We start from the raw sequence: 27590 nt of genomic DNA, 5'->3' as shown, positions 1-27590 counted from the left end.
AAACTCACTAAAAATTAAACCTTACAACGAACTACAAGAGATAGCACAAGAAATTCATTAAATCCTCTCATTGCATTGGACCAACTCAAAAAATAAAGTGTGTGTAGATCCTATTTTAAAAGTGGAAAAATAAAGAAAAATTTTAAGTGAAAGAATACATATTCTGAAAATTTCACTTGACATAGGGATCACTTAAGAGAATGACATGAGAATGATGGACATTTATGCCCAATGTCTTATAATTTTATTAAAATGTTTACTATAGCAGAATTAAGTTCGAACAAGTGAAATTATAACAAAATAACTATTTTATGTAGAATTTTGCATAAAAATAAGTTGATATAATTTTCTCCCATTTCTAACCGTTAGTAATATTCGTAATAGAGTCTTAAAATTTTTGCCCCAGCATAAGCAACTTTTCAAAATGTGTAGTTTTGATGGTATGTATTCATTATTTATACATAGTCATTCAAATTCAGTTTTATTTCACAAATTTTGGACACCTTTTAAAGAAATTCACATAATTCTCTTGGGAGGTTTAGTTCTATCCTAAAGATGATTTACCTATTTTTCTTAAGCAAACTGATTCGAGTGAGGATAAATATGGTTTTAAAGAAAGTGATTTTTCATTTAAGCCTACTTTACAAAAAATTTTACAAATTGCTGATGTAATAAGTGGTTATTAGTAAATGAAAAAGTGAGGTTAATGGCATGCCTAGATGAAAACCAATAAGAAACTGATCACATCAACAGTTTATAAAAATGTTGTTAAATAGTTTATGGCTGTGTCATTACTCTTTTTCTTTTGATTTCCTAACAGAAATTGATTAACCACTTTATTTATTTTTTTTTCTGTGTCTCCCCTTTTCTTAGTGAGCTTATTAATGCTATAAAGTTTCAGTTAGGTTGGCCATTTATGTATTTAACATCTTCATTATATATGCATACCGTGGCAGTAGCAAATATTTGAGTGCGTTACTTAGTTGGCCAAAACATTATTACTATTATTATGAGCATAAACATACTTGAATCGTGTACGACATTGCATTGAAAATATGTTGTTTTTTACTAGAATATTAGGTGTGGTGATGTTGGAAGAAACCGTTGTTAGACTTTGGGAACAACAGCGATCGATTAGCAAACCAATTATAAAATCTATTTAAGGGATATATTTTTAAATATATCTTAATTTGTTCTTAAGGAATTGTCATGTGGATCCGTGGGGGTGGAGTGTAAACAGATTCCAAGCTAAGATTTTTTTTTTTTTTTTTTTTTTTCCCCTCTTTCCCCTGAATGGATTCCAAGCTACTTTGTTTGATGTACGTATATTTTTAAAAATATTTTCAACATTTAACAAGAGCTATAAATAATTATTACATGAACATGCTGTTACATTGCGAAGGATTAGAAGCATACATGATACACCTAGGGAATCCGCTAAAATAATTTTATTTTAGTGACTGAAAAAAAAATAAATAAATAAATAGACATTTTAGTAAAGAAGTTTCATAGACATTTTAAAGGAACGGAGCTTGATTGCTTGAAAGGGTTGGTAACTTGTTCAATTCTACCTTACATGACTGTATTTAGCAAAATAAATAAATAATATGACTATATATCAATATATCTACTAATTGACAAACTCACTTGCTACACAATACAAGTAGAAATGCCTACTGCATAAAAGCATTATGTATTTTTTCTTTAAATAGATATAAAATATAAATGACAGAATTATAAAATTTGGAATCATTATAGTGTTACTTAGACCAACTCAAAGGGGTGGCACCACAGAGTCAGCCAATTACATCGTAATTGTCATTCACACTGAAAATGTGGAATAGGAAGCAAGTTCTTTGTCAAGCAATGGGCTGTCAATGAACTGGTTTAGCTTAAGATGCTATCACAAGGAAGTGATGGACCATATTATTATTTTGCTAATCGTGATGGACCATATTAGAAATTGGAAATTGAAAAGAGAAAGCCTATAAACACAAAAAAATAAAATAAAAAAAATCCACACTTGACAAACTGACATAACAAATTATTAGTGGTAAATAAAAGAATGATTTTATTAATGTGTGCCTGAGGATACACAATAATTTTTATTTTTGAAAAAAAAATTTTCAAGAATTAAAAAAACATTAATAGTTTTTTTAATTTTCGAAAAAATATTTCAAAAAAAGAATTACAACAATAACTCAATTTAAGTCTAGATAATTATAGAAGAACTTCTAAAACTTTGTCAACTCATTTATCATGAAAAAAAATTTGTAAATGCTCTTGTGTCTCGACTAAGGGAGGCATATATTAGTGCCTCGTTCACATGGTTTTGCCAGCTCTGCGGTGCAAAACCCATGTTAGGAAGAGATAGAGTTCACCATACCACGTGGCCCATGGAAATTTGAACCAATTTGAAACATTTTCCTGGGACTGGTGAGGCACGATTTATCATTATGGTTTATGATTTGGAAAATACCATGACAGAACTGTATGACCTGACCTACCAGTCTTCTTCACTTACAACTACGATTCCTAATGGATGCATGATTGGCAGTTGTTTTTAAGTTCTAAGTTCTAATTCATTCAGATTGGTTCTATTTTTTTTTTTTTGTTCTATTTTGTAACATGTGGATTGAGAGGGCCAATAGCCTAATAACTCTTCTGCGGATTATTGGAATGTTAGGTTTAATTAAATGAAATTTAGGAAATATAGTTAAATTATATTTTTCTTCTACTTGTAATTTTAGTTCACCTCTGTGCGTCCACCATGAACACCATGACTAACCACTGCCCGGTGACCAAGGCCTAGCCTTTCAGCCCACACTCTACAAATTATATTGTTTGGGCCCTTAACGTACGAACCCAATATCATTTTGGGGTCATTACAAATTGAGTCCTTACAATTGGCGTCGTTTGTGGGAAGAGCTTGTGCGTTGGCACAGGCGGTGGATCGAGCTCCTGTCAAACAAGGGCCTACGAAAGCCCCTCCATCACTTCCAGCAACCCGTTATTTTTACCCTAATATAAAGTTCCACTAGGGGCTACGCTTTGAAGCGCCAGTGGCGCGGACAGTTCTAGGGGTTTCCAACGTCATGTCAACGCCCCACACCTTAGCCGAGGGGCTAATCCCCCAAACTTAAAGAAAAATCTAAGTTTTAGACAAAACCAAGGTATTGTATGGTCCTCGGACTCAAACCTATGAGGAAACCAACTACTTAAAGAAAAATCTAAGTTTTGGATAGAATCAAGGTATTACATTATCCTCGAACTCAAACCTATGGGGAAACCAACTACTTAAAGAAAAATCTAAGTTTTGGACAAAACCAAGGTATTGCATGGTCCTTGAACTCAAGCCTATGGGGAAACCAACTACTTAAAAAGATTTTAGGTTTTGGATAGAACCAAGGTATTACATGGTTCTCGGACTCAAACCTATGGGGAAACCAACTACTTAAAAAGAAAATCTAAGTTTTGGACAGAACCAAGGTATTGCATGGTCTTCGGACTCAAACTTATGGGGAAACCAACTACTTAAAAAGATTATAAGTTTTGGACAGAATCAAGGTATTACATGGTCCTCGAACTCAAACCTATAGGGAAACCAACTATTTAAAGAAAATCTAGGTTTTGAACAGAACCAAGGTATTGCATGGTCCTCGGACTCAAGCCTATGGGGAAACAAACTACTTAAAAAGATTCTAGGTTTTGGATAGAACCAAGGTATTGCATGGTCCTCGGATTCAAACCTATGGGAAAACCAACTACTTAAAAAGATTCTAAGTTTTGGATAGAATCAAGTTATTACATGGTCCTCGGACTCAAACCTATGAGGAAACCAACTACTTAAAAAGAAAATCTAAGTTTTGGACAAAACTAAGGTATTGCATGGTCCTCGGACTCAAACCTATGGGGAAACCAACTACTTAAAAAGATTCTAAGTTTTGGACAGAACCAAGGTATTGCATGGTCCTCGGACTCAAACCTATAAGGAAACCAACTACTTAAAAAGAAAATCTAGGTTTTGGACAAAACCAAGGTATTGCATGATCCTCGGACTCAAACCTATGGGGAAACCAACTACTCAAACCTAAGTACCAAGCTCGGCCTAACAACACACTCGGCACCTCGGATGATACCTTTGGTTCCCCAGAAGTATGGTCAGATACAAGTTCAACGCCCCATGGGCATGGGTAAGTTAGAATTCCGGGATGTAATCCCAAATAAATCATATGCACAGCCATTCATACATGTTAAAATAATTAGTTCAAAAAACCATGAGATTCGCAACAATAGTAAATATCGGCAAGGGCAACGAACATGTAATTTAAAGGAAGAAAGAAGAAAAGAATTTCATATAAGGGGTCAAAGAGTACAACTGCAAGCAAACTCTAAAGTCCTTAAAATAAAAGGGAAACTAGTTAACAGTTAAACTAGAAACAAATACAAAAGTTGGCCAGGGCTTCTACTTCTTCGATTTCGTTTTGGCCACATCTTGGGAAGGCCGAGCAAGATTAGCCTCGGGGCCCTGGGAGACATCCCCTTCTTGGAAAGGCTGAGCAGGATCAGTTTCGGTGCTCTTGGGGACATTAGTAAAGGGAATGGCCTGTAGGGGCTGAACAAAGATGGCTGGCTCCTCGGCATCAAAGATCTGAGCACTGACCGTAGGCTCGGTGCCCTCTTTAGGCATCTCAAGATTCAGACCTCCAGGTGCTTCTGTCGCATCATCAGGCTCTTCTCCTTCAGTCGACTCGCCAAGAGTGACGATGATCTGAGCAACTTCTAACTAAGTAGTCTCAGCCTCCTGTGGGGTGCTCATAGCCTCGGAGTTGGCGGAGGCAGTCTCACGGATGGCTGGAGGATATAATACGCTCTCCACCTTCCATAGGTCGGACGAAGCTTCCACCCCAGCTCGTTTGAGGGCCTCATCCCAAACCTGGGAGTAGTATAGCTTGCATACTCTAAGGATTTGAGCTTTAAGGGAGGCCTGGGTTAACCCTCCTCCTCGGCCTTGTCCCTAGCAGCTTCAGCCTTAGTTCTGGCAAATTCAGCCTCCTGCTTGGCCCTCACGGCTTCGTCTTTAGCAAATTCCGTCATGCCCTTAGCATTGTCTGCCTCAATCAGTTTCTTCTTTAAATCACTGATACTCCTTAGCAATCTACAATTACTCCTCGGCAACGAGTAGGCACTTTGTCTGTTCCTCGGCCTGTTTTTAGGCACCAGTCAAACCTGCCGCGGCACTATCCCTAGCTCGGGTAGCCTCTTTTAAGTCCTCCCTGGCCTTCGCGAGGTCAATCTCGGAAGTTTTGAAGGTCCGCGCAGCATCTATACGTTTACTGCGCTCAAGCTCGGCGGTCTTACTCTGTCCCTTAACTTCTTCCTCCATCCTATAGGTAGCCTGGATAGCCTGTCAATTGAAACAAACACATTATGAACGAGAATCTAGGAGCAAGAATCGACGGAGTTATAAATTTTAGGAGCCTTACCATACCCAGGTACCTTTTCGCGCTGAGGAAAACCTCCTGCATCCTCATATTCTTCAACTCTTCCATATCAGTAGGAAGCAGCATGGTCCTCCTTAACGCGTCGGCCACATAACCGCCATCGTCGTCTCCAAGGTTCCTCATGGACGCATTTTCCAACAATGGCTTCCTGTAGAGCATTGGGGCGGGAAGCCAAGCACTCGGCGCGGATTGGATTTCGATCCCTTTCCCCTTACTTTGGTGCCTAATCTTTAACTGTTTTTGAGCTCGTGGGGTTTCGTCCCTCTCTTGAGAGGATTGGGATTTTCCCCCATCCATGGGTTCCTTATCCTTGGGACTCCTCTTTCTCTTTGAGTCAGCGGGCTCCGACCGAGGAGGTAGAGCTGATTGAGAAGGAGCAAGAAGTTTGGGGCGGGGAGATTGTGGCTGTGACTTAGTAGACGAGGACCTAGTCTGGATGGGCTGGGGTTGAGACAGGGGGGTTGGAGCACTGGATTGCGGTTTTCCCTGTGCACCCTTCCCCGGCTGACCTTCAATGAGGTCGAATAAGCTGGTCGGGGGTTTTCTCTTAAGACCCATCTCGGCTCGGGAGGATGTTCCCACTGACAACAGTTCCACTTCGGACAAGTTAGGGTCACCCAAATCACCAGAAGGATCCTCAGATAGGTCAGCTTGGTCAAATGTCCCAAATCCCTCATCTGACAGACCCAAATCACCTTCGTCCTCCGCTGCCTGATGGGACGGGGAGGAGTCCACCAATGGGATGCCCTCTGGGACAGGAGATCCTTCAAAGATCAAAAACCCTTATTCGACTACAATGATTTTTGGAAACCGAGGATTGTTAGCGCTGATCACGTGCTTTGGGTCGGCAAATGACTTCTGGATGGGATCATACCCTAAGATTTTGTGAGCGGCTCTGACTTGACCATCCTCATCATTTACAAAAACCACCGCTTGAAGAACAGTCTCCAAATCAACCCGATTAATCAGATGAAAGTGTCGGTGAAATGCGTTTGGATTTGCAAAAAGAGGCATGTACATGGTTAGTAACATAACCACACCAAATTAAAACGGCGCAAAGGATTGGCACCCTCTTACTCTCTATACCCCACCTGGTTCTCCTTCCACCATTGGGTAAGGAAGGCCATCATGTCATTCCCCAGATACGATAAGAAAGTCCTTGTTCAACCCCTTATTAGAGTCGGGGAGGCATTGGATTAGCCAAACCCTATCGTCTCTCGTCTTCATGTAGTAGGATTTGCCCTTCAAATTTTGGAGATTGTAGCACCAATTTACGTCATGATGGGTTAGTCTTAGCCCCATTTTTTCGTTTAAGGCATCCACACAACCCAAAATCCTAAACATATTAGCATCGCACTGGGTGGGAGCTAATCGGAAATGCCTAAGGTAACTCCTCATTACCGGCCTCATGGGGATTCTCATACCCCCCTCTACAAAGGCGAGAATGGAAATTCCCACTTCGCCCGTCCTTCTCTGAAGATGCTATTCCCCCACCTTGCAGTGCCTCAAACTTACGTTAGGGGGAATCCTATAGTCGGCGATGAACTTTTCCATCGCCTCTTCAGTCTAAACCAATTTTCTCAATTTAACCATCTCTAAGAATTACTAAACAAACTCAGAGGATGATGGGAGAAGGAGAGGAACAAAAGAAAAATAAACCCAGAATTAGTTAGTCTTAGCCCCATTTTTTCGTTTAAGGCATCCACACAACCCAGAATCCTAAACATATTAGCAGCGCACTGGGTGGGAGCTAATCGGAAATGCCTAAGGTAACTCCTCATTACCGGCCCCATGAGGATTCTCATACCCCCCTTTACAAAGGCAAGAATGGGAATTACCACTTCGTCCGTCCTTCTCTGAAGATGCTATTCCCCCACCTTGCAGTGCCTCAAACTTACGTTAGGGGGAATCCTATAGTCGGCGATGAACTTTTCCATCGCCTCTTCAGTCTCAACCAATTTTCTCAATTTAACCATCTCTAAGAATTACTAAACAAACTCAAAGGATGACAGGAGAAGGAGAGGAACAAAAGAAAAATAAACCCAGAAAAGAAAAAGCACGAGTTAGTGAAGACAGAGAACTTACAGAAAAGAGGAAAGGTTCCTCGGATAGGCTTTTTGTGCTGGAGATAGACTTGAATTTGGATGAAAGTTTGGCTGAACCCAGGATATGTGCGCTAGAACTCTTAAGTACAAAAGTGAAGAGACAAATCAGTTCCAAAAATTACTTATACCTTTCATCGAAAGTAACTGCACGAACTTTCCCGCCCATAAAGGTAAAGAAATCTCCACCGTTAGATCACCATCACGCCGTTGAATGTGGGAAGCACAGAGCCGCCTTCATTTAATGAAGACACGTTTCACCTTCCAAGGTTCCAAGAACGTGTCTCGGGCAGACGAAGAGTCTCTGTAACTGATAGGTGACAAGGATTGACAAGTTTTGACAGAGGCCTGATGTCATCAAAACCCTCCTCTCCGTCCGAGGATCCGGACAGCAGGATTTTGAGGGGCTATTGTGGAGCTAGAGAATTTGTATCCTGGCCCACTTTCCATTAAGGCCCAAGGCCCACGCCGAGGAGAGAAGTTGCAGAGGACAAGTAGTGAAAGACCAAATAGCTTAGAGATGCAGCCGAAGATGACCCTGTCCTTGGCATCCCAAGGCCTAAAAGAGAAGAACGACATGTCGTCAAAGGCAGCCTCCAAAGCGCTTCCAGAAGAAAAAGCGTGTAGAATGGGACTCGCACGAGGTATAGTATGAGAGTGGTTCAAGGAGAAGACGTCACCTCCACATTGAATGCGCCAACAAACGTCCCAGCCGCATTGATGGGAAAAGACTCCTGCATAGTATGGTTTCGGTTATTGCAACTAACAGAAAGTAGGAGGAGGCGGCTGATGGGACAGGTACTCGAGTAGTTACCTGCCTGATCAACAGATGGAAGGTCAAGATCAACCGAGAAGGGCTATATAATGTAAAGGCTAATGCGCCAACAAGGAGGGGGCCTAAAACCAGGGTACCCAAAAAAGAAAAAGAGAGAGGAATAATAAGAACATTAAGCTTCATGGACAATATCCATGGACAAGCTTAGTTCACCCCTACCCGTCCACCATGAACACCATGACTAACCACTGCCCGGTGACTAAGGCCTAACCTTTCAGCCCACGTTCTACAAATTATATTGTTTAGGCCCTTAACGTACGAACTCAATATCATTTTGGGGTCGTTACAAATTGAGTCCTTACAAAAGTCTATCAAGTGATTCAAGTCTATGTTTTAATATGGTTACTTAAATTGCTCCATTTTTTGTTGAAATAATTTTTTTTTTTTGAAAAGAATAAATGTATACAAAAGTACAAAGAATAAAATAAAGAAAAAGAATTAACGTTTTTTGATTCTAAAAGAATATATTTATAGTGAAATGTTACAAACTCATTGATAGAACTCACATTTGAAAACCAACTTGCGAGGAGAGGGTGCTCAAGGGCTTATAAACACATAGCATTCATACTGGGGATTGCAAATGCCAAATGTAAGGAAAATTTGGCATTTCAAGCCCAAAAGAGCTCAACATCCAGTCTTCTAAACTGCTACTATTGTAAAATAATTTGGAATTGTGCTACAGTGCAATTCTACATGTAGAATTGCACTGTAACTCAATTCTAAAAACAAAAATATTATTTTATTCGGTTTGGCATTTCTCTCTCTTCCACTCTCTGTCTCATGTCTCTCTTTCTGTCTCTCAATCTCTGATTCTCTCTCTCCTTTTAGTCTTCACTCACTCCCTCTCTTTAGACTCAAAACTCCATAGTCACCACTCCATGGCCTGACCCATTGACACCGGCCATGACAAGCCACCACCCACTCATTATTTCTCTTATCTATCTCGTTGCAGATTAGTGTGGTGGCATGGAGATCGCGTTTGGCGCAGAGATCGGTGTTTGGGTGTGGTATGGAGATCAGTGTTGGGCTATGGGTTTGCTGTGGGTTTTGTTTGGGTTTGTCATGGGTTGCGTGGGTTCGTATCAGCGTGGGTTTCTCTTGGTGGTTGTCGGCGTGGGTTTTGGTGGTTGGAATGGTGGTGGCATGGTGTTTGGTACTATGATTATGGTGGTGGTTGCTAACCGGTGCTGTGGTGGTGGCTGGGTTTTTTCGCTTGGTGGGCCACAATTTCCTAGATTTCTTTGGAGATTGGTGGAGTTGTTGTGGCGGTTGGGTCGACAGTGGAAGTATTGGATTTCTGCATGTGGTTTTTTTTGCAGTGGAAGTATTGGCTCTGGGTTTGATTTGTATTGATTTCTGTAGGTTTTTTATTTTTTGGCTTTTTGGATGGTGGAGGTGGTTTGGTTTCAGTGGAAGAGAGATAAAAATTAGAGAGAGGAGAGAGATGGGAGAGAGTAGTTGGGATATATTATTTTATTTGGTAGATATATTATTTTAATGAGTAGAATAGGAAAATAAAAGTTGAGATGTTGGGTGTGTTGTAAAATGATATCGTATAATTGATAAAGTGGCTTTTTGAGATAGTAAAATAGAATATGATAGAATTTTCTGATGCGAATTCTCTTAAGTTTATACTTAATTCATATAAAATACTAGGATCATAACATGGAAATCCGTATATGATTACATCTCTATTATTAAATATCGTAGCATTTTGTACCAACATTTTTTTTAAGAAAGTGATGCAGATTAGTTAAGGAAGAATAAAATATTTTAATATTTTATGTTGTTTTCTTTTTCCTTATTGAATTAGGATTTTAATTGTTTTTCTTTTCCTTATTAAATTGTTTTTCCTTTCTCAAGTAGAAGTAGGTTTATTATTTATTTTCCTAAAAGGAGTATGAGAAATTCTATTCCTATAAATACTATTTATAGAGAGGTTATTTATGTTATGTGTGTTTTTGAATAAAAGTTTGCTAGAGAAATTTTCTCTATTATTTTGCCTATTAGCCTAGTGTTCTTGTAGAACTTAGGTTTAGTAAAAGAGTTATAGTATTTGTGTATATAGATTCTGCTTCTACATGTCTACACTGCATCAGAAAGTTTTGCACCAACATTAAGCCTTATATATTACAATAAATCCTTTGAATGGTACTTAGTGGAGTTTAAATCTTAGACTATTTTTAAGATTAATTCCTAGACTATTCATTGACAAACCTAGGGTGACAATTCTTGTACTACAATATTATTATTTATTTTGTTTGCACTTGAAAGTAAAATTCGCTACAATAAATATTTAAGGTATATAACGGATTGACCTTAACCGGGTCGAGCCTTGTTATGTCTTCTTCTTTTTCTTTTTTTTTAATTATTATTAATTTTTGGGTGAAGAGAGACTTGTTTGTTGTGTCTTACACTTTCGGTTAAAGTTAAAAAATCACTGTGAAATTGTTTGAATTTTTTTTTTTTTTTTTTTTGTTGAATAGTGAAATTGTTTGAAGTTGGGGACCATATATATGTGCAGCGTCATGCAAAATGAGCATTGTGGGTGCAAAGAGACAGCCGTTTCCTTATCAAGGTGACGTACTATAGCCTGTAGGAACCTATTCTCTATATTGATGTTCTATCTATATTCTATAATAAATGTGCAGGTAACATCATCGATTTTCCATCTCGAATTTCTTGGATAAGCATGTCACGACTCACGAACCTGGGCATCAGAAAACATCCACGAAAGATAGGGATGGACGGGGGACAAAAAAAAATTTATTTATAAACAGGGGGAAATTATTTAAGAAAGGGTGGCTGGTTCAAGAAAGCCACCAAACCCATTATGCCTCAGAAAAGACAAAAATAATTCCAAATTTTTACTGTTCATGCGCTTATCTTTTCAAATAATATCATGTTACTGTTTAATTTTTGTTTTCTCGAAATAATGATACCCTTTAACTCTTTTTTTTTTTTTTTTTTTTTACATTCATTTTCATGTTTTTAAATGTAAACATTTTTAAACTATGGACATTTTCATATCAATTGTGAATATTGACGTCAATTTTTTTTTTGAGATAATTATAATATATTGCTAAATCCGTAATTTGAAACATTTCTCTCTTAAGCCCTAAGGCCAGCTCTAACGTATAGACAACTAAGATAGTTGTCTAAGTAAGGGCAGAGACATGCATTGGCCTGGGAAGCCATGCCCCCCCACTCCCTGCCCGTCCCAAAGCTCTTGAAACCCTTTTATATTATTATATGAAAACAAGCTAGGTTCCATTAAGGGTATGTTTGGTAAACTGTAATAAGCATTGTAATGCAATAGTTGTTCTTATGATTTAGTTATTCAGTAGTTTGATTATGTTTTTATTACAGGAAATAACCATTCCTTATAAATATCTATTTTTTAAAATGAGGAATAATTATTAATCTCTAAAAGGGATGTAATAGCTATTTCTTAGTAGGTGTATTAATTTATACAATTAATTTATTTCTAAATAAACAAACTTTCCATATGCACATAACAATTATGAAAATAAAAAATCATAAAAAATAACTAATCTTTCTTTCAAACTTAAAAAAAATATTATCTTTTAGGAAATATAATTATATAAGTAAGATATTTCATAAAATATATCTTAAGTTTGATTTAAAATACTTTCATTCTGTTGTCTTCAGAGTTCTATTATTGTGTTGTCACCAAACAAATGAATAGTAATAAGTATTATATTACAACATTTTGTATTTCGTGTAATATATATTCCTATTCCTATATAATTACCGTTACAATCTACCAAATGTGCCCTAAGTGCTAAAGAAATATCATCCATTAGGTCACTTCAACCATCTAAGTTCCTTCCCAAGCAACGTGGACACTTTTTGTCATTAATATGATGGTTAAATAAGTGTCATCTATTAAAATACATCACCCAAATAATGCCAAGTGTCAACAGATTATTAACAAAAATGGAAAACATGAACAATATGAAAATATAATCTAACATGAAGGGCCAAATTTTTTTTTTTTTCAAACATAAGGAGTCAAAATGAAAACAACCTCAAATTCTAAGGGCCAATAATCTTGAGCTCTTTAATCTTTGAATGTCTATTCCTCTTCCATTTTTTTTAATTCATTTCAAACACAGCCATCTCCAATCCTTTAATAGGCAAAAATAAGGACATTATTATTTTTTTTCACTTATTAAAGGTTGTACTAAAATTCAAAATTTTTTTTTTTTTTTTTTTTTTTTTACGAGATATGTGAGAAAGGTGATTGATAGACAATCTTACCTCTAATTTTTTCAACTTGAACACTAATAGCATTTGGTGAAAGACATTTACCATTGCCTTTTCATGTGTTAAGGTAATCAAATATGATTCATATCTTGTTTTTATATGAATTACCACTAATACAATCTTTATTATACAAATCGTAATATGTCATTTCAATGGTTTTTATTTATTTATGGCAAAATGATATGTCATCTCAAAGTTGTGAAAAAGAAATAGTTAAAATTTGTATTATTATTGATTATTTAAATATTATGACATGTTTTTTTCACACAAAAAAAAAAAAAATTATGACATATCAAATCAAATTAATAAATGCAGAAGAAGGCAAATTTTGCCATTGAAGGTGCTTATTCTTGTTCAAATACATGATGGTAAAGTGAGCTCACCCAAACCAAAGTCAATAATTTGAATTAGATGAAGTGAATTTATTATAAAATGGACGTCAATAATTTGAATTTCTTCTTCCCTTATTAGTGTCAAATCTTAATTATAAAAAGAAGCAAACTCACCATGTGTCAATGTGTAACTCACCATACGTCCATGTCAAACTAGATGTGGATCCCATGTGTCATTGTTGATGTAGTGCATATTTACATTTATAAAGATAAGAAAATTAAGAGTCCTTATGTAATACGTAAACAACTCAAACCGCATTTTGTTTGAAAAGGCGGGAAGAAAATGATGCAAGCCAACTCCTAACTCCTAAGAGTATTCACACTAAAATTGTTAATATAACTAAAAAGCTATTTTAAGTTTTAACAACTCCGGCGCAATTGCAATTATTTTTCTTTTGAATTTTAGGTATAGGGTTTTTTTTTTTTTTTTTTTTTTTTTTTGGAGGAACTGGTATTTAGGTTAGTCCGGTAATGTTAGCACTGGAATCATTTGTCAACTTAAAAGGTCCCATCAAGTACTAGTTTTGCAAACGAAATGAAAGTGAAGTATCCATAGGCATTTTTACAGCTTAATCTTTATGGTTACTTTAAATGAAATGATGCAAGCCAACTCCTAAAAATATTGACAAAAAGATAGTCCAATGGAGCTAGGCTCTTGGGCTCCCAACTCCCAAGTCCTCTTTTGTAGGTCACTTATTTACCCCATGGGGATTTGAGGGTTTTTTTTTTTTTTTTTTTTGATTAATTTAATAGATACAATAAAAAAAAAAAATGTGATATTTGAATCCTAGATGTCTCTATTAAAAAATACAAAGAGAAGTCAGTTGAATTACAATACTTTTGATGGGCTTCGTGATTTATAAAGGCCCATTTCATTTTTCTGGCCAAAAAAAAAAAAAAAAAAGCCTTTTGATTTTGAAAAAAACCTTTTAGTTACTTTAAAGCATTCACATCAAGGGAGTCAAAATTTTTAGCATTTAACATCTCAAAACACTACTTTATCTATTTTAACATCTCACTTTACAATATATTAAATATCAAAGGTTCTATTTTTAGCATACAACATATTAAAATAATATAAACAATTTCTTCCCACGTATACCCACCAAAGCCATTACACAACCACAAATAGTCACACCCACGACCAAACACCCAAAACCACAACCACATGCACCCACCAAAGCCATTCCACAACCATAAAACAACCACAAACATTCACACTCACAGCCAAACACCTAAACCCACAACCACAAAACAACCATACCCATAGGTAAAATCCCATTTCACAAACAATTAAACCCACGACAAAACACCCAAATCCACCATTGAACTCAACAGCCCACAGTGACGATCAACCTAGCAACACCATCATTAACCGTGACCACCCAGCAAAAAGACCACAACTAGCTACAACCGCAACCCACCACCATTGCCACCCACTCCCACAACCCATAAAACCCACAAAACACTACTTTATCTATTTTAACATTTCACTTTACAATATATTAAATATCAAAGGTTCTATTTTTAGCATACAACATTTTAAAATAATATAAACAATTTCTTCCCACGTATACCCACCAAAGCCATTACACAACCACAAACAGTCACACCCACGACTAAACACCCAAACCCACGACCAAACACCCAAACCCACAACCACAAAACAACCACATACACCCACCAAAGCCATTCCACAACCATAAAACAACCACAAACATTCACACTTACAGCCAAACACCCAAACCCACAACCACAAAACAACCATACCCATAGGTAAAACCCACTTCACAAACATTTAAACCCACGACAAAACACCCAAATCCACCATTGAAGTCAACAACCCATGACAACGATCAACCCAGCAACACCATCATTAACCACGACCACCCAGCAAAAAGACCACAACTAGCTACAACCGCAACCCACCACCACTGCCACCCACTCCCACAAGCCACAAAACCCACCAATCTCAACAACTTGCAACCCGATTATGATAACCCACGAACCTAGAACACCAAAGACGATCTATACCACCACTGCATGCCTAAGTTGTTGCTGATCTCAACACCAGTGTTAATCTGGAGTAGAAAAACGATCCCCTTGGTGGCAAGACGGTGGAAAAATATTCAAATGTATAAATGAAACTTAAATCCCATATGAGGATTAAAATAAGCAACCATATGAGTTCAAAAAATATGGCTTTTGGAAACAATACTTCATTATAATGCTATTTGGAGATTTTATTTATTATTAATTTTGTTGTTGTCGTTTGCCTTTTTTGTTTTGGTTGCATCTCAACAATAAACAAAGCTAGTAATCCAATTATTTGTGGTAAGAATATAAGGGTATGATTGGGCAAGACCGGTAGTTCTTTTTCTTCCAAGTCCAATGTACATGACTTATTTTTTGGAGACACTAAGTTGAAAGTGGTATTTCTTGAAATTTTTCATATTGCATGAGATAAGATCTACAATGAAAAAAGATATAGTTGAATTTAGTTATACAATTAGTAACAATGACCAGACTTTAATACAAGTTTTTTATACAGTTAGGTAGATGAGATTTATCGATTAAAATTTTAAAATATATTTAGTTTCTCAATAGGTAAATATAGAGAGATATTATTTACTTAGATCCAAAATGGGGGATGGCACTAAAAAGCAGTAAATATTCATCAATAGCTAAAATATAGCATTCCATATGAGTGTTACTTATCTTTGAAAAGATCATATCCAAAAACAAACAAACCAAAAAAATAGGAAATTATAAATTCAGCCCATCTTCAGAGAAATTTGTTTAGTTTATGAGCTTTTATAATAGGTTTTTTTTTTTTTTTTTCATAGTTTGTAATGCTCTTCAAAGTATATACTTAGTTATGTGTGACTTTTAATGAAGCTAAGTATTACTAGAAACAATGGTATCATATAACAGAAAATATAGTGGAACAAATGAAAGCTCTCAACGAAAGCTATTTATTTGTCTTAATTCATGAGCAAATTTTGGTTTGAAAGATTCACATATGAATGAATATGGAAATATTTCATATGAAAATCATATAGCATAATATAATAGTGGGTGAATGCCATGGTTGATAGAGAAGATACTTTAAAGTTTGATTTGTGAGCTAGAGGATAATAGTGGGCGCATGTCATTTGATAATTGTATCTTTGACCTTAAGCTTTGCAAATCAAATTTACATAATTTAACCTTGACTCTTGAGGCATTGTCATTGTCCATAGTTCAAGGCAAGCTCTGAGTTTTAAATTTTTTAAGACAAAACTTTTTCTCCTGAATGTTGTCATTGCTGGTCATTTTATGTCATGTTGAACTTGATATTAGAATCATGTATGAAGCATAGCTCCTACATGCACCCATGGAATGTGGCTTATAGTGTAGCTTATTCGCCTTCTCAAAAAAGGTGAATACTAAGGTCCCTATTCAAGTGGAAGCCAAAACTTTTTTGTGGGCAGTGAAATTAGCAAGTCAAAAGTAGCTTTAGAATGTGGTAATTGAGGGTAATTCCAAAATTTGAGTTGAGGTAGTGACCAATAGATCCAAATTAGTGCACTAGAGAACTGTTAATTTTGTTGTTGAAGTCAGATTGCTATATGCAAGATTTAACCAGCTGGAGTTTAATTGGGTGTATAGGAATGCTAAGAAAGCTACACGTCTTAGCAAGATGGTCTTTGTCAAACTTTTTTCCAAGTTATTTTGGTGAAGGGATTGGTCCCTTAGGAAATGTTGTCTTGGCATGACTAATTCTATTTTTACGTTTATTATTCTAAATGTTAATTTCAATTTGTTTTTTAGTTTATAATCAATAAGCAAACAATTTATATATATATGTGTGTGTGTGTGTGTGTGTGTGTGTGTATATAAAAATAATTGTGATTGTTTTTAAATGTACCGTGCATATGCACGGAGTTACACACTAATTTCAAAGTAATGGCTGAGTGTGTGTTATTATCTCCTTGGGATTCATGCTTAGCACAAAAAATTAAGAAAAATAAATCAAACAAGTGGCATAAAATTATAATACAATCAAATGCTAATTTAAATTTTAATTGTCTTTTGACTTTAAAAAACTTAACCTTAATTTCTTGAAAATAATTTCCTTTGAGGAAATCCTAAATTCAGCAAGTCCCATCTAATCATGAAATTTCTTATGCATAAAACAACAACAAAAGAAGAGAAAACAAAATATATCCCCATGCTCAGTAAATGAAAGAATTTTTTGTTTGCTCCAATAATTAATTAGTTAAAGAATTTTCCAAAATTGAGGGGGAAATGGCTAAATAGCCTCAATTTTTAAGTGAAACTCGACATTCCTAATGTCAATGACGAGTTCTGCACAGAATTTAAAAAAAAAAATTCAAGTGGCAAAATATGCAAAAAAAACTTGACATTAGTTAACATTAGCAATGTCGAGTTCCAAAACAGTGGTATTTTGCTACATAGTTTGAAATGAGATTGTTTAGCTACATACATTAAAAATTAAGGTTATTTAGCAATTTTTGGCCAAAGTTGCCAAAGATAAACAAAATGAATAATAGCACTTTTTTTTTTTTTTTAAAAGAGAATTTCAACCTGTGGCGTCCATTTCTAAGATAGCTTTTAATCATCAGACTAAGACACTAATCGGTTTTTGGTGTAGCAGGAGATTGAACCTCAGATATTTTATTCAATCATCAGGGAGTTTAGCAGTTGAGTTAACTAGAACCCACTAATAGCACTTTGTTTGGTTGCGTACCTTCATACAAAATAAAATTCATTAAGGTCGAGAGATTATTGGTGTCTTTGTTTTTGGTAGAAGAGATTATAGGTGTCTTCAACAAACATTAATAATAATAACAACAAATGCCATGAAATCCGAATTCTATTGTTTGACGTATAGAAGTATCAAGTATAGTAATCTATGAATTTATTAAAAAAAATAGAAGAAGAAAGAATTCTTGTATTTTCATTGCAAGCCTGATTCCAAAAACGTACTGCAACTAATTTATACCAAATTATCAATTTCATTTTTCGATGGTAATACGAACTACATCGAAGGAAAACGCACATAGCTTGTAATGTAAAAATATGATAAAATTTAGGCGAAAAGCACCTTTTAGTTCTTACATTTTCAGGTTATTCCCATTTTAGTCTCTACATTTTATTTTTACCGTTTTTAGTCCCTATCTTGAAAAACGCTTCCCGTTTTGGTCATTGCCGTTACATCAGAAATGGAGAAAGCTGACGTGACAAATGGCAGAAATAAATAATACTAAATTAATGTCCATGTGGCCTAAATTAATAATAAAAAATATTTTTTGATATTAAAAAATGCCACATCAGCATTTAAATTAAAAAAATTAATTTATTAATTTTAACTAAATAAAAAAAATTAAAAACATAATTAAAAACTAAAAATCATATGAATTGAGATCTAAGGGTGTCTTGAACAAGAACAACAAGAACACAAACCCAAATCCAAGAACACAAACCCAGAAATTTAAAAAAAAAAAAAAAAAAAACATTTTCGATTGAAGAAAATCTTTGAATCTTGGAGATCAGTGTGACCTTTGCGGTATTGATTTGATTTTGATCGATGAAGTCGGCGATCTTGGCAGTGCAGATCTAACCGAAGGGAGAGAAAGAGTGACTGACTGACTGAAAAAGACACGAAACGATGTCGTCGCATGCGAATCTGGACTGTTAGATCGAGCATTTGATGGAGTGCAAGCCGTTGTAGGGCAGAGGTGAAAACGCTTTGCGATCAGGCGAGGGCGATTGTCGTCGAGGAGTGGAACGTACAGTCGATGAAGTGTCCGGTTGCGGTGATATCCATGGCTAGTTCTATGATCTCATCGAGCTCTTGCGGTGTCTTTCCCACATGGCCAGTTCTACGATCTCATCGAGTTTTAGATGCGTTTAATTTATTTGGTTTTTCATTTTTTTTTGAAAAATTGTGCTTTTTAGCTATTGAAATTTTGAGGAAGAAATGTCTTAGACATGTTTATGGTTAAATATAAACGTATATTGGTACAAAATGTTTTTGGGTTTTCTTTTTTGTTTTTTTTGTTTTTTAATTTCAGGGTATGTGTTCTTTGATCTGGGTTTGTATTCTTGTTGTTCTTGTTTAAAACACCTTAGATCTCAATTCATATGATTTTTAGTTTTTAATTCTGTTTTCAATTTTTTTTATTTAGTTAAAATTAATAAATTAATATATTTTTTTTTAATTTAGATGTCGACGTGGCATTTTTTAATGTCAAAAAACATTTTTTATTATTAATTTAGGCCACGTGAACATTAATTTAGTATTATTTATTTCTGCCATTTTGAGGAAGAAATGTCTTAGACATGTTTATGGTTAAATATAAACGTATATTGGTACAAAATGTTTTTGGGTTTTCTTTTTTGTTTTTTTTGTTTTTTAATTTCAGGGTATGTGTTCTTTGATCTGGGTTTGTATTCTTGTTGTTCTTGTTTAAAACACCTTAGATCTCAATTCATATGATTTTTAGTTTTTAATTCTGTTTTCAATTTTTTTTATTTAGTTAAAATTAATAAATTAATTTTTTTTTTAATTTAGATGTCGACGTGGCATTTTTTAATGTCAAAAAACATTTTTTATTATTAATTTAGGCCACGTGAACATTAATTTAATATTATTTATTTCTGCCATTTGTCACATCAGCTTTCTCCGTTTCTGATGTAACGGCAGAGATCAAAATGGGAAGCATTTTTGAAGATAGGAACTAAAAACGGTAAAAATAAAAGGTAAGAACTAAAATGGAAATAACCTGAAAATGTAGGGACTAAAATGTGCTTTCGCCTAAAATTTAACAACCCACGGGTAAACTAAAGCCTACCAGTTGTATCAAGGCAACAAATTTTTTAATAGAACCCAAATGAGTTTCCCTTGACTGAGAGGAATATGCAATTTCTACGCTAAAATCCAGTCCCAAATAGCATGCAGATCCTGAAATACTTCGAAAATATGCAAAATGTGAGGCACAGTGGTTTATAAAACAGTAAAAAACAGTCTTGTTTTGCGCTTTCATTAAGAAATTGAAGCGTAAGAATTATAATGAGGAAGATTGGCATCAATATTTCCATATTTGTGGGCCACAGAATATGCAGGATCAAAGACCGCAAAATGGTTGGTAGTGTTACCTCATACCTGGAACAAATATGCTGGCATACAGTACAGGAACATGTATGATATATCCGATAGATCACTTATTACCATGGAAATTATAAGGTATAATCGGTATAGGCTTATATAGCTTTATATAAGTTACTTTATTTTGGGTCTAAAAATAAGTTTATTTTAAATGAAAATGTCGTCAGGTTTCAAGTGTAAGACTGGTTTCTTATCTATCCATTTCCTCTTTCCCTTCCTCTTACAATTTGTGACCATTATCCTAATTTATCCCACCTGAATAAGATTCCAATTTATTGGGTAATAATAATAATAATAATAAAAATATGAAGAAGTATTTGGGCACTGTATTTCAGGATCTGGACTGCAAAATGAATTGGAGAAGATGCAACTGCATGTCCTTTGTGTCTTCCAAACTGCGAGATATTGAATTCTAACAGCACTCACAGCAGTGGTGCTATATAGGTATAATGCTATTTTTTAGCTCTCAAATACCAAAAAACCATCACGCAGCAGTGGAGCTAAATTTAAAAGATTTAGCTCCTCAGCTACAGTGCACATCTATCTTTAGATGTGCACTGTAGCTCAAAGCTAAAAAAAAAAAAAAAAATTTATTATACTTCTCTCTCCTCTCTCATTAAAATATTTCTTTTTCTTTTCTCTCTCTCTCTCCGGCTTCTCTTCTTTCTTCTTTCTTCCTCAAATTTTTTTTTTCTCTCTAGCTCGCCGCCCTCCCTCATCCCTCAGCTCGCCGGTCAGCTCCCTCACCGTCGACCTGTTCCACCGACCCAGCTCGCCGACCCACGCCAAGCCCCATCGCCCAGTCCGTGCCCCTCCGCCGGCCTCAACGTCACTGGCCCAAGCCCCAAGCCGTCGATCCACGCCTCTGCCCAATCCTCCGATCAGACCCACGTCGCCCAGTCCTCCCCACTTCGCTGATCAACGCCTCCGCCCAGTCCTCTGATTAGACCCACGCCATCTCTCTATTCTCTTTGCTGTGATTGAGTTTGTTTTTTTTTTTTTTAAATGTATTTTCATATGGGAATGATGTTTGATTTTTTTTTTTTTTGTGGGTTTGATGGCTGTGGTGGTGGCGATGGTGGTTGTTTGGCTATGGTTTGGTGGTACGGTGTTTTGATTTTTTTTTTTTCTTGTGGGTTTGGTGGCGATGGTGGTTGTTGTGGCTATGGTTTGGTGGTACGGTGTTTGATTTTTTTTTTCCCTCTGGGTTTGGTGGCTGTGGTGGTGGATTGGTGACTATGATGGTGGTTTGATTTTTTATTTTGTTTGTGGGTTTGGTTGTGTCTGGTGGTGGTGGTGGTTGTGGTTGTGGGTTTGGCTGATGGTAGAGGTGGTTGTGAAGGGTGCTGAGTTGTTTTTTTTGAGTAGTGGGATATATTATTTTATTGTAGGTGGTATATCATTTTATTGTAGGGGATATATTATTTTATTGTGATGTTTAAATTATTTTATTGCGTTGATAGCTAAAATAGATCCACTGCTGCAGCATGTGTGTAGGTATAATAGATAAAGTAACTTTTGGTGAAGTTAAAAAGCTAAATTTTTAGCTCCACTGATGTGGATGCTCTAAGAAGAACGTATGCATTTCCTCCAGGCAAAGACAACACTTTTGACAAAATATGACTACTGGATTTTTTTTTTTTAATGAATGTCAAAGGACTCGAAGCTAAAAAACATGGAAGCCCATACCTGATGCAAGGCAAATTTAAACAGTAGATATGCCAATTACATTGCATTCATTAAAAAAAAAAAAAGGACTCTTCAATTTCTGCAATGAGCATGGTAAATACTGTAGCAAAATTAAGAAATCTATATATATATATATATATATATATATGATTAGAAATGCTGAACCAAGACTTCAAGTACAATGGGAGAGTGCAACCAGTCAGTTCCTGCGGCGGTTAAACTCCATCTTTTTGGATGAATTTAAAGGTCCAATTTTTCTTTGAACCCGAATTGGTGACTGGGCCCAGCCCCAAACCCACTTTATTAACAATCTTGCTAAACAAGGCTGAGCTTGTTTAGCTTCCAAAAACTAATCCACAAGATGTTCAGTGTGGCAATAGTTCATAGCTCTAGATACACCACGTTTGGAGTTATCTGAACAGAATTTAAGAATTAACAACCTACTTAATTATTGAGTATGATATTTGCATGACTAACATCAGAAATCACTGCATATGGAACAAACAGTTCTGATTATGAGCAAGACAAGAACAATCACAAAACTTCAAGGGCTGATAGAGGCAGATTTTACAGTTAAAGAAGTGACCAAGCTAAGGCAATACTTGCTTTAGGTTTAAGTACACCGTAGCTTAATAGCAGTTTGATCTGTCGGAAAATATTAGCATAGATTATGGAATAGTTATTTATTGGAGAGATGTTACATGGAAATTTTATAATTGGTGGAAATATTGAAAAAATTTAGGAGACATATTTCGCGTCAGGCCGTAGGACTTTCTCCAAGGCCATTACTTTGCTTATGACCAAAGTTACAACTCTTAATGGTACATGTTTCCAATCAAGAGGTGAAGAGGCATTCAAAACTTTGAAGCTACTACCAATTGATTATAAAATCCTACAGATGCTGGTAAAATTTGTTATAATGCTTGTATTATAAGGAAAAACTAAAATGATAGACAATTATAATCTACTTAGATAAATAGACTGAGACAACAAAATGAATGGCATGGGCCATGAAATCTCATTCAAGTGCATCAGTCGGCTTGTCTCCTATGTAGCACTGATTCTTGTAATTGCTTCCAATTAAGTGATGAAGAAGCACACCTGCTGCAACACTGACATTTAAGCTCTCCACAGCCAGAAAGGACCTGAACTCTTCACTTGAGCACCCAGAATTTGTTTCTGCGGTTTCCACATCATTAACTCCACCTGTAGATAAATCCATAGGAATATTCCCAGGGATCCTAATCAACTGTGTACATGATCTCTCCACTAAAGGCCTCAACCCAGTACCCTCACTGCCCAAAACAAGAATTGTTGGTGCACCAGGCAAAACCTCATCCAAGGGAACAGTTTTTGGTGCAACCGAACCTCCAAGAACCCGCCAACCATTTTCAGCTGAGGAAACTAAGAACTGCATCATATTCTTGCAATACCTAAGCTCCATTAATTCAAGAGCACCTGCACTTGCTTTGCTTACAACACCACTCAATGGTGCTGAATTCTTGGCACATAACACCACTCCTGAAGCTCCAAAAAAGTATGCAGACCTAATGATTGCCCCCAAATTTTGAGGATCTGTGACCTCATCCAAGGCTATCCAGAGAGAACCTTTGTCTTCCTTGACAGAAGCAGGTTCCAATTCCTTCATTTTTACCATCTCCAATGGAGAAGCATCTAGAACCAGACCCTGATGGGGACGGTTATCAACAACCATATTGAGATCATGCTTTGATGCTTCCCTTACACTTAACCCAATTTTTTCAGACATCCTCAAAATTTTCTCAAACCCTTTTTTGTCCTTCTTCTTCCTGTTATTATTACTCAAATCCAACCCTTCTTGGAGGTACAATGCATAAAATTCTCTTCTTCGAGCTGACAAAGCAGCCAAAACTGGACCAACCCCATAAATCCCTTCACCAACCATCTTAGGTACTGTCGATTCCGTAGCTTCTTTCCATGTCTTTCTACCCCAATTTTCCTGCTTATTCCACCTCCGTAACTCAGGTTTCACAGATCCAGCCTTTTCATCTGCCATTCCCCTGAATCTATGCTTAATCTTATCCCATCTTGGATCATCAATGGCCTCAATTTCTTCTCCTCCTTCATTATCTACTTCAAAACTTCCATCCATACCAACAAAACCACTTTTCCGATCTTCCGCTATATCTATTCCATTCCTATCATCTTCACTCCCCACTGCCAATTTACCACTTTTCCCCACAAAATTTTCTGCAGATAACTTCCAAGAAGAATGGGCACCTCTCATTGTTGTTGCTTCCTCCAACCTTTTTGCTGATTCCTCCCAAGAAGACTTACTACTCACTTTCTCCAACCTCTTTGCCGATTCCTCCCAAGAAGAACGACTCGTCTTTGTAGACCCTTTTACTTCCTTAGCTCTATTTGATGCTAACCAAGGAAGACATTTTCCAGTTCTTACCATATCATTCTTTTCGCCACTTTTCCTAGCATAGGAACTAGAAAAACATCTAGCTCTTATCAAAGGGCAATACTGTATTCCACTTCGAAGCCGAAACCCACCGGACACACTTCTGGGTTTTGCCATATCACCCATTTCCAGTGTCCTAGAAAGAGAACAAGTTGAAAAATTCATGCGGTTCATCAAATGGAGATTTCCATGGGTTTTGGTCCCACAGGGGTTTAATTGGGGTTTTGAACGAAACCCAGTTGGAAAAGATAGGGGCTTTGAGATGTGGAATAATTTGAGGCATCTAGGTTGTGAATAAATCCTAATAGCCAAGGGAAATGTATGGCTCTTCGTCAAATTGTTATACATTGTAAGCATATAAGAAAATAAGATATATATCCGAAACCTTAAAGTGCCAAAGCCAGAAGAAGAAAACTTTGGACAAGAAACTATTTTATGTGTAACAAATGAAGAAAGGCTCTTAGGTTTAAGATACAGTGTTACCTTATCCGCATCCCATAGAATAGATAGCTTCACTTGGTTGCTAATTCCTCCCAAGTTTGAAGTCAGGGTTTTTCCAGCAGGTACGGCAAGAAATTAAAACTGGTTTTGACTGACAGTGGTGGCCAAGTTAAACGACATATCATAAACACTGCAAAATGAGGTGCAGCGAATTTATGCTGGACCCGCACGCACGGGCACAGCACCAATGACAATGAGCCTGACCAATGCCATAAACTACACGCAGTTTAGAGAAAGAAACGACTATTCATTCCTAGGGTTAGTTGAACGACATTTCACATTCGGTATACTGCCGGTCCTTTTTATAACACGACAGACAAAAATCCTCGAGGGAAAGAAGTTTTGGGGTTGATTTTCGATGAGCTGAAAGGTCGAGGGTTATTTGGGTTAAAAATATAGCTAACCCGAATTTGATTTTACTCAAGTTAAAAATTATATATATATGTATATAAATTTTTTAACTGATTTCATTGCTAAATTTACTATTTCCTTTGGATAAATACATGCAGGAATAGGAAAATGTATGGACAATTCATACAGATGGATCGTCCATGAAAGCGCTAGGAGGGATAGGTGTTATCATCACCTCACCAGATGATGGCGTTTTGAAATATGGAATACAACTCCAATTTCCTGCAACCAACAATGAAGCGATCAACCACGAATTTGAGGCAAAGGAACCCTAGATGCAAAAATACCTGAAGCTAACAAATTAGATGATGAGTGATTTCGAAGAGCTAAAATTCACACAAGTACCAAGAAACCAGAATGCAAAGACACATGAAGTGGCAAAGTGCGCATCATCTTAAGACTAGATGAAACATCCATCCAAGAAGATTGAAATTCAAAAGCACCCAAGCATAGAAGAAATCCAAACTTTCTCTGCCCAAAACAATGAAAGTTGGACGATCTCGATACTCTCCTACATAAAGAATGGAGAGTTGCCATCAGATCCAAAAAAAGCTAAGAAGGTAAAGAAGAGAGTAGTTAGATTCACCATCCTCAATGGCGTACTCTACAAAAGGGGATTCTCCCAACCTTACCTCAAATGCGTAAAACTAGACGAACATTAATCCTCAGCGAAGTACACGGGGGAATTTGCGGAGATCATCTCGAAGCAAGGGCCTTGATCGGGAAAATGATTAGGATAGGTTACTTTTGACCAACAATGCACAAGGAAGCACACGAGCTTGTCCAAACTTGTGATAAGTGCCAAGAGAGTACCAAGAGAAAAGATGACAATGGCCGTTTACACAATGGGGGATTGATATTGTCGAACCATTGCCTCGGGGGAAGAAACAAGTAAAATTTCTACTTGTTGCCATTAATTATTTCACAACAAATGGGTCGAAACAGAGGCTTTAGTGACGATCACAAAAGCGAAGATTCAAACTTTCATTTGGAAGAACATCATTTGCAAATTCGGCATACCAAATGTGATCATCTCAAACAACGGACAATAGAAGACAGTTTAATAGTCACAAGTTCAGAGAATTCTACTCAAACCTCGACATTAAAAATTAGTTCTCATCACTGGGCCACTCCAAGCCAACAAACAGACTGAAGTGACAAATCGAATATTATTGAAGATTATTAAAGTTCGACTGGAAGGGGCAAATGGCACATGGCCAGAAAAACTACTAAATGTCTTGTGGGCATATCGAACAACCGCTAGAACCCCATACGAGAAATCTCGTTCAATCTCGCAGTACAAGAGCAGTCATTCTAGATGAGGTAGGAACAATCAGCTTGAGGAACCAACAATTATTCGACGAGAAAAGCAATAATGACGGTTGATGATGCTTAGATTGTCAGCCAAGGATGATCGTCCAGATTGATGTCGTCCTCAACCAACCCGATCTCCGAGAATGAGTGAAGGAAAGAAAAGATGTAGATCATTGGCGTGATGCCTGCCAAAAAGCCTCCGATGCCAAAGTCAGAAAAATTGACAAAAGAGAAGTTAAAAAAATAATATGCTAGAGTTTCAGAATTACTTGTGTCCCCCTTTTGGATTTCATTACTATGTATTTATATGCACGCATACGCGGGTGATTTCTTTTAGCCGTTGGTGGAGCCTTGATGGAGACTTTATTCTCTCTTGGTAACGCGCCTGCGGGGTGTTAATGGTGGGTTGCCCTTCCAACGGTCTGGAAGCTGATCAATGTTTTGTAACGGTTCATTGATGAGTGGAGGTGGATTTACTCGTCCTTGATCGACGACCATTGCTGCCAAGACGAACTTGGATAGATCCCTCGTCCTTGGTCGCGTTAATGGACGACGATGATATGATTGAGCCTATCAGCTACCCCACTATTCCGAGGTCGTCCACAACTTGGACGGTCGCAAGAATATGAATGGGTTTATTGGTTTATTTATTTATTATTATTTGTATGTATATATATATATAAGTATATGTATTTATATATATAGATATGGTATATAAATATATATATATATATATATATTTTTTTTTTGCGGTTATGGCGTTTGGGGTTCTGCTCCGCATTGATTGCTTAATGGCGACTGTGACACACTTCGCGGCCACGTGGTTGATTTTGATTGGCCGGGGGGTCTCGTTTCCGGTGAAAACCTTTTCAGTTTTCTCACACTTTCCAAGGCAAAACCTTTTGATTTTTGGCTTTCCCTTTCTTATTTCT

The 27590-nt window shown here is 36.6% G+C and overlaps 1 protein-coding gene across 1 annotated transcript; it reads right to left on the bottom strand.

The window, feature by feature from the left end:
- Positions 1 to 22748: 22748 nt before the first annotated feature.
- LOC115975633 lies at positions 22749 to 25036 on the bottom strand. The gene has a single exon (XM_031096498.1). It carries the CDS (start codon positions 24787 to 24789, stop codon positions 23005 to 23007), a length of 1785 nt encoding a protein of 594 aa, XP_030952358.1. The 5' UTR covers positions 24790 to 25036; the 3' UTR covers positions 22749 to 23004.
- Between the last annotated feature and the right edge of the window lie 2554 nt (positions 25037 to 27590).

The sequence above is a fragment of the Quercus lobata genome, chromosome 2 (genome assembly GCF_001633185.2).
Source record: "Quercus lobata isolate SW786 chromosome 2, ValleyOak3.0 Primary Assembly, whole genome shotgun sequence".
NCBI classification, from domain to species: domain Eukaryota; kingdom Viridiplantae; phylum Streptophyta; class Magnoliopsida; order Fagales; family Fagaceae; genus Quercus; species Quercus lobata.
This window is presented reverse-complemented; position numbering and strand designations above follow the sequence as displayed.

Coding starts and splice junctions, on each gene's coding strand:
- LOC115975633 (XM_031096498.1), bottom strand. CDS start 24,789: ATGCTTACAATGTATAACAATTTGACGAAGAGCCATACATTTCCCTTG.